Below are 15725 nucleotides of genomic sequence, written 5' to 3'. Positions count from 1 at the left end.
AGATCCAAAATATTAGGAGCAAAGACCCCCCCTGGCCCTTTAGGGCTCTGCTCCTGTCCCTCCCCCCCCCAGTCCCCTTTTTTCCAGGAGAGGCTACAAAACAATGTTGGCCGCCTTGAACTCTGCTGGCCAGACCAAGCCCCCCACCACCACCACGGGAAGGGGCTTGCTGGGAATAACGGGGGTCTTTTCTCTGCCGCCCCCTCCCTCCCTCCCGCCCCCCCCCGTCTTCTCTTTCTCCAGCTGCGAGAGCAAAAGCCAGCCAGAGGCCCTCCCCGCCAGCGCCTTGTTTGGGCCCCCCCTGGAGTCGGCCTTTGAGAACGAAGCCTTCACAGGTGACCAAGCCCCCCCCCCCGTTTTCCCCAGAGAGCTTTGGGGGCAGCAGGGGGGGGTCTTTGCAGAGTGGGGGAGGGGGCTGGGCCAGGCAGTTGCAGCTTCCCCAAAGCCTAGGTGCATCCCACCCCCCACCCCCCAGCCCAGCAGGGGCTTAAGTTGGGGAGGAAATCAGAGAGAGAGGGGGGGGATGCTGGGTGGGCTTGGCCAAAGGCAGGTGGGAGACCCCCCCCCAGCACAGGAGGCTCAGGTGGGGCTGCTGTGCTGAGGGCAAAGAGGCAAAAGAGAGGAGAAAGGCCAGCAGAGGGAAGGGGGGGGAAGGACGGGGGGGTGCCCTCAAAATCCGGCTGGACCCTCAGTGACCTCACAGGGCCGGGCCTTGGCCTGAGGCGGCCGGAGGAGGACACTCGGGGGCCAGGTCCTTGGTTCCCCCGGGGGGAGCTCCCTTCGGCTTCCTGGGCTCTCCCTGGGATTTTGGGGTCTCCCCCGGCCCCAGTGTCCAGGGGAACCGGTCCCCTTCCTCCCCTGCAGGGTCCCACCTTCGACCCCTTGGAGGGTCAGAGGAGAGCCCCACCCGGACCCTCTTGGTAGGGAGAGCGGCCTCCGGGCCTCTTCCCAAGGCCTCCGTGGCTGCTCTGCCTTCAGCCTTTGGCGTCTTTCTTGAGGGCCGATTCTTCCCCGGCTGGCAGGCAGAACTGACCCGGGATAACCTCCTGGTGGGTCATCCTGAGGCTGCTCGGTCCGCCTGCTGACCCCGGCTTGGCCTCCTCGGTCCTTCCCCTGCCTCCCATCTCTCCGGCCCTTCGGCCCCTCTCGTCAGAGCCGGCAGCCCTGGGCATCTTCAGCCCATCCCAGGCTCCCGAGGGTCCTCCCTCCGCCTTTCTGGCCCCACCCCTCTTCTGCCAGTCCAACGTCCTTCACACCTGTTCCGCGTAGAGGTGGATTCAGATTCAGAACAGAGCTGGAAGGGACCTTGGAGGTCTTCTAATCCAGCCGCTTGTTCAAACAGGAGACCCTAGGCCATTCCGGACAAGCGACTGTCCAGTCTCTTCTTAAAAGCCTCCAGTGATGGAGCGCCCACAATTTCTGGAGGCAAGCTGTTCCACTGGCTAATTGTCTTCTCTGTCAGGAAGTTTCTCCTTAATGCCAGGTTGCTTCTCTCTTTGGTCAGTTTCCATCCGTTGTTTCTTGTCTTTTGTCTTCTGGTGCTTTGGAGAATAGCTTGACCCCCTCCTCTTCTTTGGGGCAGCCCCTCAAATACTGGAATGCTGCTACCATGTCCCCCCCCCCCATGTCCTTCTTTTCCTTAGACTGGCCATTCCCAATTCCCGCAGCCGTTCTTCCTATGTTTCAGCCTCCAGGCCTTTAAGCATCTTAGTTGCTCTTCTCTGAACTTTTTCCAAAGTCTCAACATCATCATCATCATCATCATCATCATCATCATCTTCTTCTTCTTCTTCTTCTTCTTCTTCTTCTTCTTCTTCTTCTTCTTCTTCTTCTTCTTCATAATAATAATAATAATAATAATAATAATAATAATAATAATAATAATAAAGTTGGAAGGGACCTTGGAGGTCATCGAGTCCAGCCCCCTGCTCAGGCAGGAAACCCTATATCATTTCGGACAAATGGCTGTCCAGTCTCTTCTTAAAAACTTCCAGTGTTGGAGCATTCACCGCTTCTGGAGGCAGGTGGTTCCACTGGTTAATTGTTCTCACTGTCAGAAAACATCTTTTTTTGCAATGTGGTGACCAAAACTGAATGCAAGTATTCTAGGTGTGAGTTTACTAAGGCTTTACAAAGCAGTACTAATACTTCACCTGATCTTGATTCTATGCTTCTGTTTATAAACAACCCAGGATTATGTTAGCTTTTTTGGCTGCTGCCGCACACGGCTGGCTCATGGTCAAGTGATCGTCCACTAGGACTCCAAGGTCCCTCTCCCAGTTGCTGTTTTTAAGCCAAGTCTCGCCCAATCTGTACCTTTGATTTTTCCTGCCCAAATGTAAAACTTTGCTTTTCTCCACATTGAAACTCATTTTGTTGGATAGGGCCCCTTGTTCAAGCTTGTCTAGATCTTTTCCAACGAGTAAAGGGGATGAAAAAAGTTGAGTGGATAAGGCCTTGTCCCCCCCCCCCCCACACACACATTTGCCAGCTGCTTCTCCGTGTTGTGGCCACCCTGAGGCTCCCTGGCTGCAGATCAGGTCCTTCATTATCTGTTTCCACCTAGTATTTTCTGGCCTTCGGGGGGGGGGAGAAGGGGGGGATGTAACAGGACCAACCCGTTTTGTCTGCCGTGACGCGTTTTGAGAAGGCCTTCCTGACGGCAGGAAGTGTGGCTTTTACGCAGGCAAAAGGGGTGTGTGTGTGTTCCCCCGCGTGTGTCTTGCGTGTCTCTTGCGTGGGCAGAGAGCCGGGTTGCCTCTGCCAGGTATGGGGAAGAGGTTTTGAAAGCGGGGGGGGGGGGCAAGGGAGTGCCCAAGAGGGAGGAGCCCCCCGCCCTTTGCCCACCCTTCCAGGGGACCCAACCTTGCTGCATGTCATCAGGAAGAGGAAACTGCTGCTGTCCATGGAGGTTCTCCGCCCAGCGATGTGGGTGAAAGCAGCGTCTGGGTCTGACCCACACGAGGCCCGGACCTGAGAGGCTGGGGGGGGGGCTCTGCCCACCAAGGGGAGAAAGTAGCCCATCTCTGGAAGCCTCTTTTGTCTCCGGAGGTCTGGACGCCCCACAGCCTGGGAGCGAATGGCCGGCAGTGCCTCATGGGAGCAGAGTCCTTCCCCAAGCACAGGCCTGGGGGTCTCCCTCCCCCTTGGCTGAAGAGAGCAGTGATGTGACCAGGGGCAGAAGGCGCTGGCTGGGCACGGGACCTGCTGTGCCGCTTGGTGCCAGCTGCCGGCTCTGCCCATGAGCCAAGCTGCTCCCGGCCCAGCCGAGCTGCAGGAGGCATCGGCCCCGATGGCCGCTGGTCCTGGCCGCTGACCTGGAGCCCCCTGCTCACCTGGGTTGGGTGCGGATGCTCAGATGGCACCTGCCGCAAGCCCACCCCCCCTTGATGCCACCCTCCCTTAGCCAAAGGCCCAGGGGGGGATGAGCTGCCCAGATCTGGCCTGGGAAACGCTGTGGCTCCCGAGCGAGTCCCGTGTTTGCTCTCCTTTTCCGAGGCTGGAGACTCCGAGGCTCTTTGGGGAAGGGGCTCGGCTGGGCCCGGCGTGGGTGGCCGAGCCTTTGTGCCCCTCCCTGCTTCCTGCCCCACAGGCCTCACTTTCCCCCCCCGGCCCCTTTTCCCAGAGGGCAGCTGTGCCAGAGAGAGTCGGCAGAGGGGCAGACCCTGCTGGTGGGGGGGGGGCATCCCGGTGCTCAGACTGCCCGGCTGGGGAGGGGTCTGTGGGAGAAGCAGGGTGGATGGGCTGCTTTGTCCTGGCTGGGCCTCACTGCGGAGCCGGCCGTGGGGGGGTGCCCACGCCTGATGCCCACTGCAGAGACACCCTGGGAGGGGGGAGAGCTTTAGGACCACAAGTGAGGCAGATCAGTGGATTTGAGGGGTGGGTCCAATCTAGGGCCACGCCCTTCGGGGCCGCCCCATCAGCCTTTGCGCCCCAGTATCAGTGTTCTCTCGACAGGTGGATGGGCACTGCAGCCCCCGACTCCGCCTTAACCCTCTGCCCTCTCTCTCCTTCTGTCTCCCCACAGCCCCCCGAGCCTACTTGCTGGCCTCCAGCCCCTCCCCCTTCTCCTCCTCCTCCCCCGAGAACGTGGAAGACTCTGGCCTGGACTCTCCCCCCCACCTGGCCACGGGACCCTCCCCGGATTCCCGCCTGTGGAGTTCCCGGCCGGCCACCCCCCTGAGCCCCCCGGGCCAAAGGACCCCCAAATCCGCCCTCGTGTTCCGGGGCAGCCGCGGGGCGCTTCTGCCCGAGGACAGGCCCAACCCCTGGCTGCCCCAGCCCTCCGCCCCCCAGGACGCCCGCTTCGGGGCAGAGCCGGGCTGGGCGGTCTCCGGCGCCTCCTGGCCCCCCGCAGGGGCCCGGGCCTTCTCCACCTGCTCCCCCGACCTCTTCTCCTCGGAGGCCGGGATGGGGGGCCGGCGGCTCTGGGTGGCCCGACCTCGGAGCCCGGCGGCCTCGGACGGGGCCCCTCGGACCGGGGAGCGCGACAGCTGCCTCTCCTCCAACTCGGCCTCCTCCTCCTCCTCCTCCCCGGCCCCCCTCAGCAGCGGGGACTCCACCAGCCCCTCCCCCTGGGCCCCCCGGGGCCGCGACCTGGACAGCAGGGGCCCCTCTGCCTCGGATGCCTCCTCTGAGCACGGTGAGTGGGGGGGGAGTGAAAGGGGCTGGGGCTCCTGGGGGCGGAGGAGGGGGTGGGTGGCAGCGAGAGAGAGACAAAAGGGGAGAGAGTGAACCTTTGGCTCCCCCCCCCCTAAGTACGTGCTGAGAAGTGCAGCCCAAGGCCCACTTGCCCCCCCAAGCCCCCCCTCTGCAGCCCCTGGGATTCTGCCTGGGGTTGCTGGGGGCCACAAGGGAGGCCTGGCAGCTCCGTCTTGGGGGGGGCTCTGTTCCCTGGAGGGGTCTCTCCCCACAACCTGGATTCAGGCTCCGTGCAGAGGGCAAAGGGAAACAGCAACAGCTCTCTCCCCTCCCCTCGTGCCCTGGGTGCAAATCCCGGCATTTAGGGAAAGAGGAACAGCGCTCGGAAATGGGATTGGTCGGTGGAACTGCCTGCCACCAGGGGAAGCCCGGTGGACGTTGGCCCCGCTACTTCTGGGAGGGGCCGTGGGCGGCTCTCCTGGGCTGGGAGGAAACTGCTTCCACTTTGGGGGGAAAGGGGCACCCCGTTTGCTCTGCCCCTTCGGTCACCCCCCTTCTTTTGCCTTTCAGTCCCCTTCCCTCCTTCGGCCCCACATGCCCCCTGGCCCCCCACGGCGGCTCCTGTTCGGCGAACCCTCTGCAAGAGGCCCTCGGCCACGTCGGCCACCAGCCTTGGGGCCGAGACGGTGAGTGCTGCGGCCGGCAGGTGGTGGGCAGGGCCCTCGGGTGGCCCTGGCTGACCCAGACGCAGGTGCCAGTCCCAGAAGGGGCCACCCTGGCAGGGGCAGCCTTACCCACCCACCCCCGAGCCCAAACGCCCAGCCCTGCGCCCTCCGCAGACCCTCCAGGCACCCCTTTGCTCCCTGGCCCCAGAGGGCGGCATCTTGACGGAGGGGGGTCCAGAGGCAGAGCCCCAGCAGTTATGGGGCCTGGCACTGGGACCCCCCCCCGCTAAGCCCCCGATGCTGAGGTTTTCCCACCAGCCGGATGGCCTCCTGCCCTGGCAGAGGAAGGGGGGCAGGGGGCTACCGGTGCCCTGTGGCTGACCTCTCTTTCCCCCCCAGCCCCGCTCCTTCAGCCCTGCCCCACTGTCCACTCTGACCTCCTCCCAAAGCACCTCCGCCCTGACCGAGCGCAGCCTCTTCACGGCCCCCCAGCAGCAGCAGCAGCCGCCAGCCCTGGGTAGGTGCTCTCCGGTCGGGGGGGGGGGAGAGTGGCGGGACTCCCGCCTGGGCTGCGGGCCCCGTAGGTGGCCGGGAGCAGCTGAGGGACCCCACTCTCCTTCCTCCCGTGCCAGGCGTCTCCCGTGGGCCCTCCCCCGTGGTCCTGGGCTCCCAGGGCGCCCTGCCCGTGGCCACGGCCTTCACGGAATACATCCACGCTTACTTCAAGGGCCAGAAGGCGGACAGGTACTGGGGGGGCAGGGGGGGCTGTGACCCTGGAGCCCTTCTGCTGGGCGGGGGGCTGCGGACGCCCCTTCCCTGGCCTCACACAGGTTCCACCTGCTGGACCAGCCAGCCCTTCAGCCAATCGGGCCACCCACTGGCACCCCTGAAGCCCAGCCCTCCCCACGGCCCCCCCTCTTCCTGGAGGTGTGGGCTGAGCACCTCCCCCGGGGCCCGTGGGCAGAGGGGCCCCTCTCCTGCCCCACTTGGGGGCTGCCACACCGGCCGGGGCCTCTGCCCGCTTCAGGGCTGTGGGGGGGGGAGCGAACAGGCCCGGCCCCCGACCGGCCCTCCCTGTCTCCGCAGCTGCCTCGTCAAGGTGACCGGGGAGCTGACCATGTCCTTCCCGGCGGGCATCATCCGGGTCTTCAGCAGCGCCCCGGCCCCCCCGGTCCTCAGCTTCCGCCTGCTGCACACGGCGCCCATTGAGCAGTTCCTGCCCAACGCCAGCCTGCTCTTCAGGTGCCAGTCGGAGGGGGGGGACGGCTGCTGGGGGGCTGAGGGCGGGCGGGGGGTAGTAATGGGGGGAACAGGGCTCTGGAAGCCCCTGGCAGGCATAGGAGTTGGAGGGGGGCTGGGGAGATGGGAGGGGGGCCTGGCGGCTGCAATCAAAAACCAACTGGTCCAACCGACCCCTCCCTGTCTCTCCTGCCCCCCCCCACACAGTGACTCCTCGCAGAGCGACCCCAGCAGTAGGGATTTCTGGCTCAACATGGCCGCCCTGACCGGGCACCTGCAGAAACAGGCCGAGCAGGCGGGGGCCGCCCCCTATTACAACGTGACTCTGCTCAGATACCAGGTGAGGCTGCCTGGGGGGGGGAGTCAGCCGGTCAGCAGGGCGTCCAAAGCCTTTGACCCTCGGAGCTGCAAGGGCCGGTGTGGCTCTCTGCCCGCTGACCTTCCCTATCTGGCCATGAGGGCAGGCCGGAGCAACCGGGAAGATGCTTGAATCCCAGATGAGGGGTGGGCAGGACCCCCTCCCCGAACTGTGGTGGGTGCAAAGGGGAGGCCTTGGTGGGGCTGGTGTTTCCAGGGGGGGGGCTTTGCCACTTCCTCCTCCTGGGGTGTTTCCCAGCTTCCCAGTCTCCCAGCGCCCTGGGGTCTCCTGGTGGTCCCCCATCCACGGACTAACCAAGTCCTGCCTTGCTTAGCTTCAGTGCGTGGAGAGGGTCCATTCCACCCTCAGAAAACAATTAACAATAAATAATAAACCCTTTATTATCAAAGTATAACATGTATACAGTGAAATTAACCTTAGTTTAATTAAGTGTAGCCTGTGTGAGGGTGGGTGGTGTTCTTAATAACGTTCCCTGGAGAAGATGATAGGGGTGGCCATTCTTGGGGGTCGGCATCTGGGGCATCCAGGCTGGCGGTTACCCGTGGCCCCTTCGCTCCTGGTGGCTATCTCAGGCTCTCCTGCATTTGGGACTACGGTTCCAAGAACTCCCAGCTGCTCTCCCTGCAAATGGGAGTTGTAGTCCCTGTTCTCCTGGGGGCTGGCAGGTGGGCTGGGGGGGCAGTCCTCTTGGGTTCCTCTTGGCTGAGGCGGGAAACAGACCCGGGTGGGAGGGGGCAGGTGTGTGAAGCACAAACACACACACACACCTATGTAGACACACACCCACACACCCACACAAACACCCCTGCCCGCCCTGCCGCCCCCAGTACTCCAGGCAGGGGCCGGAGTGGGCCCCACTGCAGCTGTCGGTCAGCTGGGAGTGTGCCGCGGAGGCCACCCGGGTGAGCGTGGACTATCGCTACAACGCGGCCGCCCTGGCCTCGGCCGTGGCCCTCACCAACGTGCAGGTCCTGCTGCCCATCGAGGAGCCCGTGGCCAACGTCCAGCCCCGGCCCAAGGCCTGCTGGTAAGTTGGGAGGGGGACGAGGGAAGGGGGCATTAAGGGCCCCGGGGGAGGCGGCACCTGCGCGGGATTCGGCCGCTGGCACCGGAAGGACCCCCAGGGGCCCCCAGGGGCTCATGACGAACCCGGCAAATCCCCAGGAGGAGGAGGAGGCAGGCTGGCATGGTGGGCACAGCTGGCGGCTGCCTCAGATGGCCCACAGGCTGGGCAAAGGGGCGCCCTTCCCCTCTGGCCAGGCTCCCCTCCCTCCATGGGGCTGGCAGAGCAAGCCTGTCCCCCGCAGGGCTCTCCCCCCCAGGTCTGCCCATGGGGCAGGGGCAAAGGCCAGGCCAGAGCCAGCTTTTCATGAAGATGGCTGGGGGGGAGGACACCTTCGGGGTACCCCCACCCCGGCTTTCCGTGTGGGCACCTGCCAAAGGGGGTGGGGAAGCTGGGCTTCTGTGGCTGTCTGGGGGTCCCATGCCCGACGGCCAACCTCCCCCCCCCCGGCTCCCCTTTTGGCAGCGGGAAAAGCCCAATTTTGTTTTATTTCACTCCTTTTATTCTCCTGCTGTGCCCCGAGTGACCCTGAGCGGCATTTGGGCCCCTTCGTCCCCAGAGGGGAGATTTCGGGAGACTTTGATCCCCGGCATCAAACAGGAACAAAACTGGAATTGGGGGGAGGGGGGCTGACGCCTCAGTGCCCCGTGTCGCCCCCTCCTCTAATTGAGAGGTGGCCAAAGACCAGTCCCAAGGCAGCCCAGTCAGGGGGGCTGTTCCCAGGTGACTGGGACTGGAGTATACGGGTGGGGGTCACAGCCTTGGCGGCTGCACCCAAGAGCACCCCCTCTGTCGCCCCCTGCAGGAACCTGGAGGAGAAGCGCCTGCTCTGGCGGCTCCTGGACGTGCCCAGCACCCAGGGCCAGGGAGGTGAGCCGGGCGTGGGGCAGGCCAGGCTGCCCTTCCTCAGCCGTGGGCAGGGCGGGAGGGGGGAGCAGCACCCCCTTCACCTTCCTCTCTCCCCACCCTCAGGCTCCGGCCGCCTCCTGGCCAGCTGGGAGCCCTTGGACGGCCCCAGCAGGCCCACCCCGGTGGCCGCCCAGTTCACCAGCGAGGGCAGTACCGTCTCGGGGGCCGACGTGGAGCTGGTGGGCAGCGGCTACCGGATGTCGCTGGTGAAGAAGAGATTTGCCACAGGTGAGGAGGGGGCCGGGCTGCCCTGGGGGGTCCCTCTTGCCCCAGGCAGGCTCCTGCCGTGCTCTCTCTCAGCTGGCAGGTGGGCATCCTGGGCCTGGCATAGGGTCACCCGTGGGCGCTGGCCACAGAGGGATGTGCTGGTGTGGCAGCAGAATAGCCGAGTCCGAAGGGACCTTGGAGGTCATCTAGGCCACGGCTTTTCAACCAGTGGTATAGATACCACCTGTGGTACATTGGCACCTGGCAGGTGGCACGTGACCATCCTAGAAAAGTGGTAGCGGGGGAGGGGAGTGAACTGAACCGGTGGCAGCACCGCACAAGCCTGAGTGAGAGACGGCTGGAGCTGCAGGGCTGTCAGGGCTCAGCGGAAGCGCCAGGATCAGTGCCGCTTTCCAGCTGATCGGCGCTTCTTTGGGACTGTCAGGGCTCACCGGAAGCACCAGGATCAGCGCCAGGATCCAGCTGGAGCTCAGCACTGATCCTGCTGCTTCTGCTGAGCCCAGAAGAAGCGCCGATCAGCTGGAATGTTGCAGCCTCTCCAGGGCCTTGTGATTTACATTCAGATGCTTGGCAACTGATTCATATTTATGACGGTCACAGTGTCCCAGGGTCATGTGAAGCGACCAAAACCTGCTGCAACCACCCAGCAGACAGGGGGAATAAAAACCAAACACCCCCCCACTCCACCCCCGCTGCCAATCCTCAGCAGAAATGCTCACAACAATGAAAACCTCGGACAGGAGGAAGAGCGAGGGCGGGCGGGTAGGCAGGTGTCTTGCTCGGCTGTGCCTTGGGGGGCACTTTTTTCAGTGCCATTTTAACTTTGAACAGTCACTAAGTGAACTGTTGTAAGTCGAGGACTACCTGTACTTCATCACTTTTTTCCTTTTTTGGGGTCATCAAGTTTTTGACCCCTTGCTAGGCGACTGGCAGTACTCGGATGTTGCCATATCCTAAAAGTGGCACAATGGGTAAAAAGGTTGAAAAGCCCTGATCTAGGCCAGCCCCCAGCTCAAGCAGGAGACCCAATACCCTGGGCTGGATCCGGCCATTAGGAATGACGACCCTTTTCTCTTTACTCTGCCCCTGCCAGGGTCACCCGCAAAGATCCCTCCAGCGTGCCCACTGCGATTCCAGACACATCCCTGTCCCTCCCCTCCCTCAGGCTCATAAACCCTAATAAGCCCCCTCCCACCAATTCCTGGCTGCTCTTTGCACCTACTCTGCAGCTGCAGTGGGGTGCCCGGGCTCCGTGCGCCCCCCCCAGTCCTAGCAGGGCTTTGCTTCGTGCCAGCCCCTCCCTCCCAGGATCCCAGACTGGGCATGGATTTGCTCTTTTCCCAGCAACCCACATTGCCCCCCCCCCAAATCCTCTCAGCCCCACCTTTTAGGCTGCTTAGGAGCTTCACTGATTTCTTGGTCTTGTTTAATTTTGGGGCAGGGAGCATCTTGGTTCTCAAGGGTTTTTACGCAGTGCTGGAGTGGAAGAAACCTTAAAATTTGGATTTCTCGCCCTTAACAGGAAGAAGTAAACGTAGGAAGCAGGGCTGGCCCACCTTGGCGACTTTTAAGACTCGTGGACTTCAACTCCCAGAATTCCCCAGCCAGCCTCTCTGCAGGGACCCGGCCGGGCGGGGGGAGGAGGGCACGGCATCCGGTCGCTCCCAAGAATGCCCTGCCGGCTGGGGAATCCTGGCAGTTGCAGTCCACGAGCCTTAAAGTCGCCGAGGTTGGCCAGCCCTGCTTTGAAACAAGCGAAACCAATAAGAACGGGAGATTTGATTGGCTTTATTTTATTTTTTCCTTTGACACCCTTGGAGACGGTCACAACTCCTGGCAGCTGCCAGCACAAGTCTCTGCAGGTTTCCTGGCAAAATGTCAGAATTGTCCTCCTTCCGGGGGCTGAGAGAAGCCCCTGGTGCCCAGAGCAGCCCTCACACTCCCCGTCTCTCGCCTGGAGCCTCAGCCGGGCAGCCGAGCGGCTCCCTTGGGTGGCGACAGTATCCACAACAGCCTCCGCCTCCTCCTCCACCTCCGTGCCGGGTCTCTGGGGCATCATCTCCCCACTTGGCCCGTTTGGGGCTCTCCCCACCCCCCAGGGGAAAACCAACCAGGCCACAAGCAGAAACCGAGAACTGCTGTAGCTGCAGTCCTGCCCAAACAAAACTTTCCCCCTCCCACGGATGGACACCCCCCCCCCCAGATCCTCCATCAGGCCAGGCGTGCCGGGTCCCTCCTTCTCTTGAGTGAGCTGTTCCCAGACCCCTGCCCCCACCTGGGTGGCCCCCCTCTGACCTTGGGCCGGCTTGACCTGTCCTGTGCAAGGTGGGGCCCAGAGCTGCACCCCCAAGCCCTGGCCTGCTGAGGTCCGAGTGGATGGACCCGCTGGCCTCCCCCAACCTGCCCCCGCCGGGATGGCGAGGGCCTCCGTGGCCGCTGCCTGCCTGCCTGCCTGCTGCTGGGGTCAAGGAGGACCCCCAGATCCTCTCAAGGGGGGGGGGCTGGGACAAGCCAGGCCTCCTTGCTGGGCAGCAGCCTTGGCTGGAGGGGCGAGGGGGGGATTCCCCTGCAGAGCCCCCACCGCTGAGTACTGTGTTGGCTGTGACACCCCCCCCCCCTTCTTTTTTCCTTCTCCCTCCACCAGGAATTTATCTCGCTGGCTCTTGAACATCAGCGGCCCTGGGAAGTTTTCTCCTGAAGTCTTCTGGGAGACAGAAATAATATATTTGTGTGTTTTAAATTATTTTCCGCCTGGATTTTAAACGTTTGGGGGGGGGATATGAAAGCTCGGCTGGAGGCCTGGGTGGCCAGAAGAGGACGTGACTCCTTGAACCCGGACCCCCGCACCTGGCCGTGACTTTCCCTCCCTCCCTCCCTCCGCTTTCGTCCGGATTGCCCGCCCGCCTCTTCTGAAGTGGGGCCGGTTGGTCCTGCCCCGATCTGGAAGCAGCCGAAGGGAAGGGCCCCCACTGGGAATGTCGGCCTTTTAATAAACATGTTTGTTTTTCTAATGAAAACGGATCTCCTGAATTGATTTGCAGAGAGTTTCGCTGGCCCTCGGCTTGCAGCCATTTGTTTAGCAACCGTTGAAAGTTACAAGGGCACTGAAAAAGGTGACTTGTGACCGGTCCTCGCACTTACGACCGTCGCAGCATCCCCACAGCCACGTGATCATAAGTCCGGGCGCTTGGCAACCAGCCTGTAATTTACGAGGGCTGCGGATTCCCAGGGTCCACCTGCTCGCCCCTCGGGACCTTCCCAGCCCGCTTCCAACAGGCAAAGTCCACGGGGATTCACTTAATGACTGCACGATTCACTTAACAACCACCTTGCTTAGCAACGGAAATTCCAGTTGTCATAAGTCGAGGACTGCCTGTGCTTTTATTGGAGGTGGCATACATTTAGAGAACAAAGAGCAGTTTAATGTGATGTAGGTGGGGGGTGGGTGGGCAGTTTTTAAGAAGACCCCGAGCCCTTCAGTGTTTTGAGGGCGACTCTGTGAATCGGAGCAGCACAAATTGACCGTTGGTCTTTCCTGTTTCAGCAGTGACCGTCCCACATCCTGCTGGGCTTGACAAGAAAATTTTACAGCACTCAGGCTGGAAAAAGCACAAGGTCCCTTCTGGCTTCGTTTCTGCACACTTTGCTTTTGGCATGCCTCGTAAAATACACACCCTGATAACAGGGCGAGCCATAAAGTCAACAAGCCGTGAAGATAAAGAGGAAATTGCCCAATGGGCGTGGACAGGCGGGGGGGGGGGGAGGAGGAAGAGGTTGGGGCCCAGACAGCAACTGAGGGCAGTGCCAGGCACCCACCCCAGGCGGGCACGGAGACCTCGGAGCTGGAAGTAGGAAGAAATTCAAACAATGCAGGTATGGATCTCCTTCTTTATCGCTTCCGTAAAAAGACGGGGTCCTTTTTTAGGCACAGAATTTCTGCGGAGCTCTGATAAGGACGGGGGGTGGGGGGTGGCGAAACCCCACGGTCAGTCCCGAGCCAAGTGGCAGCACCAGCATCGCTTAGATCCAGCCCAGCACCCAGCAGAGATCACCTGAAGTCCTAGTACCGCTTTACAAAGCCGTGGATGAGGCCACACGTGGAATTACTTCATCCAGTTTTGGTCGCCGTGATGTAAGAAAGAGGTTGAGACTCTGGAAAGAGTGCAGAGAAGAGCGACAAGGATGATCACGGGGCTGGGGGCTAAAACATACGGAGAACGGTTGCTGGAATTGGGTATGTCCAGTTTAAGGAAAGGAAGGACGGGGGGGGGGGGAAGACATGATAGCAACCTTCCAATATTTGAGGGGCTGCCCCAAAGAAGAGGGGGTCAAACTATGCTCCCAAGTTGCAGGCAGGACAAGGAAACAACGGATGGAAACCGATCAAAGAGAGAAGCAGCCTGGAACTAAGGAGAAACTTCCTGACAGTGAGGACAATTAACCAATGGAACAGCTTGCCACCAGAAGTTGTGGGTGCTCCATTACTGGAGGCTTTTTAAGAGACAGGACAACCATTTGGCTGAAATGGTATAGGGCAGGGGTCCCCAACCCCCGGTCCGTGGACTGGTACCAGTCCGCACAAACAATCAAAGACCCATCCACGGGATGCAGGCAGCACATAAACCCACACACTCTCCGGTCTACGGAAAAACTTTTCTCCACGGAACCAAGTCCCTGGTGCCCAAAAGGCTGGGGAACCATTGTTATAGAGTCTCCTGTTTGAACAGGGGGTTGGACTAGAAGACCTCCAAGGTCCCTTCCAACTCTTATTCCGTTTGAAGAGGCCCCTGGCCCTTCCAGGAAGCCCTTGGAAGTGATCTCCTGGGTGGGGGAAGAGAAGCAGGATGGGGGTGGGGTCCAAAGAAAAGGAAGGATAGCCTCACTCCGCTGGTGTGCTCTAATGTGTGTGTGTGTGTGTGTGTGTTACACTTGTTACTCTTTTTGGGGGGTGGAATTAACTTGCAGAAACTAAGGCTTGGAATCAATTAGGATGGGGGAATCATGGCTTGCTTAGGGCTGCAATGTACTTTATTTATTACATTTATATGTCCCCCATCGCACCAATAAGGCAACTCTAGGTGGCATACTGATGTCAGACAATAAATGTGAAGCAATTAAAATTGAGATTTGCTACGTACGGCTAATTCAGGGTGGAGCTTAAGAAATAAAAACTGCTCCTCTTTGCTTGTGCGGCTCGCCTTGCAGGAGTCTCAGCTGCCCCTTCGCTCAGAGAGGCAGGTGGGGCCCCCTCCCCACTGAAACAAATCTTTTCTTGGAGCGACGTCTCTCAGGGCACCCCAATTCTGATGCCCCCTCCCTCCAAGGATGGTGGTTAAAGAAAGGAGCGTGGTCAGCCCTCTTAATCTGCTCTGGAATCTGAACTGCGTGCATTTCCTTTTTTATGGATTGTTCTGTTTCTGAATTAAGGACGGCAGATGCTAACAACTTCAAAAAAAAAAACCATGCCCTAAGGCAGGGGTAGGCAAGCTTGGCTCTTTTATGACTCGTGGACTTCAACTCCCAGAATTCCTGAGCCAGCACAGCTGGCTCAGGAATTCTGGGAGTTGAAGTCCACGAGTCATAAAAGAGCCAAGCTTGCCTACCCCTGCCCTAAAGGTGTCTAAATAAAGGCAAAAAGTCAGCGAAAGTCTTCAGAAACGAAGCTAATCAGAATAGCTAATCCTAGGCGGATTCACTTCCCCAAAGCCTTAGAAAGGTGCAGTTCTGCCAAGCAGGAATTCACTCTTGTGCACACACCTGTAAGAAAACCCCTCTTACACAAGTGAAGAGACGCCCTCCCCAGGCCAGAAAGAAACCAGCCAGAGCCACGACGAGGGGCAGACAGGTGCAAGACGGACAGGCCACCCCCAGCCGGGAGCCGGGAAACGTGGCAGCGGAAACACCTTAAATGAAATTGAATCCACCTGTCCCAGGATAATGTTGCAGGATCCAATCTGGCACCGGAAGCTTACTTCTCCGAGCTTTCGGACTCTTACCAGAACCCAGTGGCTTGGAAGACTAAACCTCTCGTCCCGGTGACCGACCCAGGTGGGATCTTGCAACACTTGAAGTGGTATTTAACCACTAAACGCAACTGCCCTCAGCCCCGGTTCCAGCTGGGAAGGAACTAATCTTTTGATCCAGGAATTCCAGAACTGGTAGTGAATTCCTGGACGTTTGGCGTCCAGCTGTCAACAGATAGCCAGAGGCCCAAAGGGACAAACAGCCGAGGACAGATCCCGGAGTGATCGGCCGACACCCAGATCGGCAGGAAACAGCCCCAGATCAGCCACTGGGGGGGAAGCTAGACCCTCATGAAGGGGGTGCCGGGGGAGGCTGCCCACCCCCAAAGCAAGGCTGGCAGTATCAACCACAAACAGGAACGTGCTTCACCCTCCTCGCCCCAGTGAGTCTGGCTGTGCGGTTGTGAAAACGAGTCTTCTGTTCTTCCCTTTGGGTTCTGTAACAGTATAAGAGAGTTGGAAGAGACCTTGGAGGTCATCTAGTCCAATTCCCTGCTCAAGCAGGAGAGGCTATGCCCATTTCAGACAAAGGGCTGTCCAGTCTCTTTTTGAAAGCCTCCATGGATGGAGCGCCCACA

At 60.5% G+C, this 15725-nt stretch overlaps 1 protein-coding gene across 1 annotated transcript in view; it reads left to right on the top strand.

Annotated features, from left to right (window-relative positions):
- The window catches only part of FCHO1 (FCH domain only 1), a 21704-nt gene extending 11083 nt beyond the window's left edge, over nt 1–10621 (top strand). The window contains exons 16-26 of the mRNA XM_029286158.1: nt 93–335; nt 4028–4642; nt 5212–5327; nt 5706–5823; nt 5939–6050; nt 6393–6548; nt 6753–6885; nt 7752–7951; nt 8793–8857; nt 8960–9124; nt 10566–10621. Coding sequence (XP_029141991.1) covers nt 93–335; nt 4028–4642; nt 5212–5327; nt 5706–5823; nt 5939–6050; nt 6393–6548; nt 6753–6885; nt 7752–7951; nt 8793–8857; nt 8960–9124; nt 10566–10621 — 1979 coding nt within the window. The remainder of the gene's footprint in view (nt 1–92; nt 336–4027; nt 4643–5211; nt 5328–5705; nt 5824–5938; nt 6051–6392; nt 6549–6752; nt 6886–7751; nt 7952–8792; nt 8858–8959; nt 9125–10565) is intronic.
- Nucleotides 10622–15725: the final 5104 nt, after the last annotated feature.

Source organism: Protobothrops mucrosquamatus, unplaced genomic scaffold (assembly GCF_001527695.2).
Source record: "Protobothrops mucrosquamatus isolate PMUCROS unplaced genomic scaffold, P.Mucros_1.0 scaffold2998, whole genome shotgun sequence".
Taxonomy (NCBI): Eukaryota; Metazoa; Chordata; class Lepidosauria; order Squamata; family Viperidae; genus Protobothrops; species Protobothrops mucrosquamatus.
Note: the sequence above shows the minus strand (reverse complement) of the source record. Positions and strands in the feature narration are given on the sequence as shown.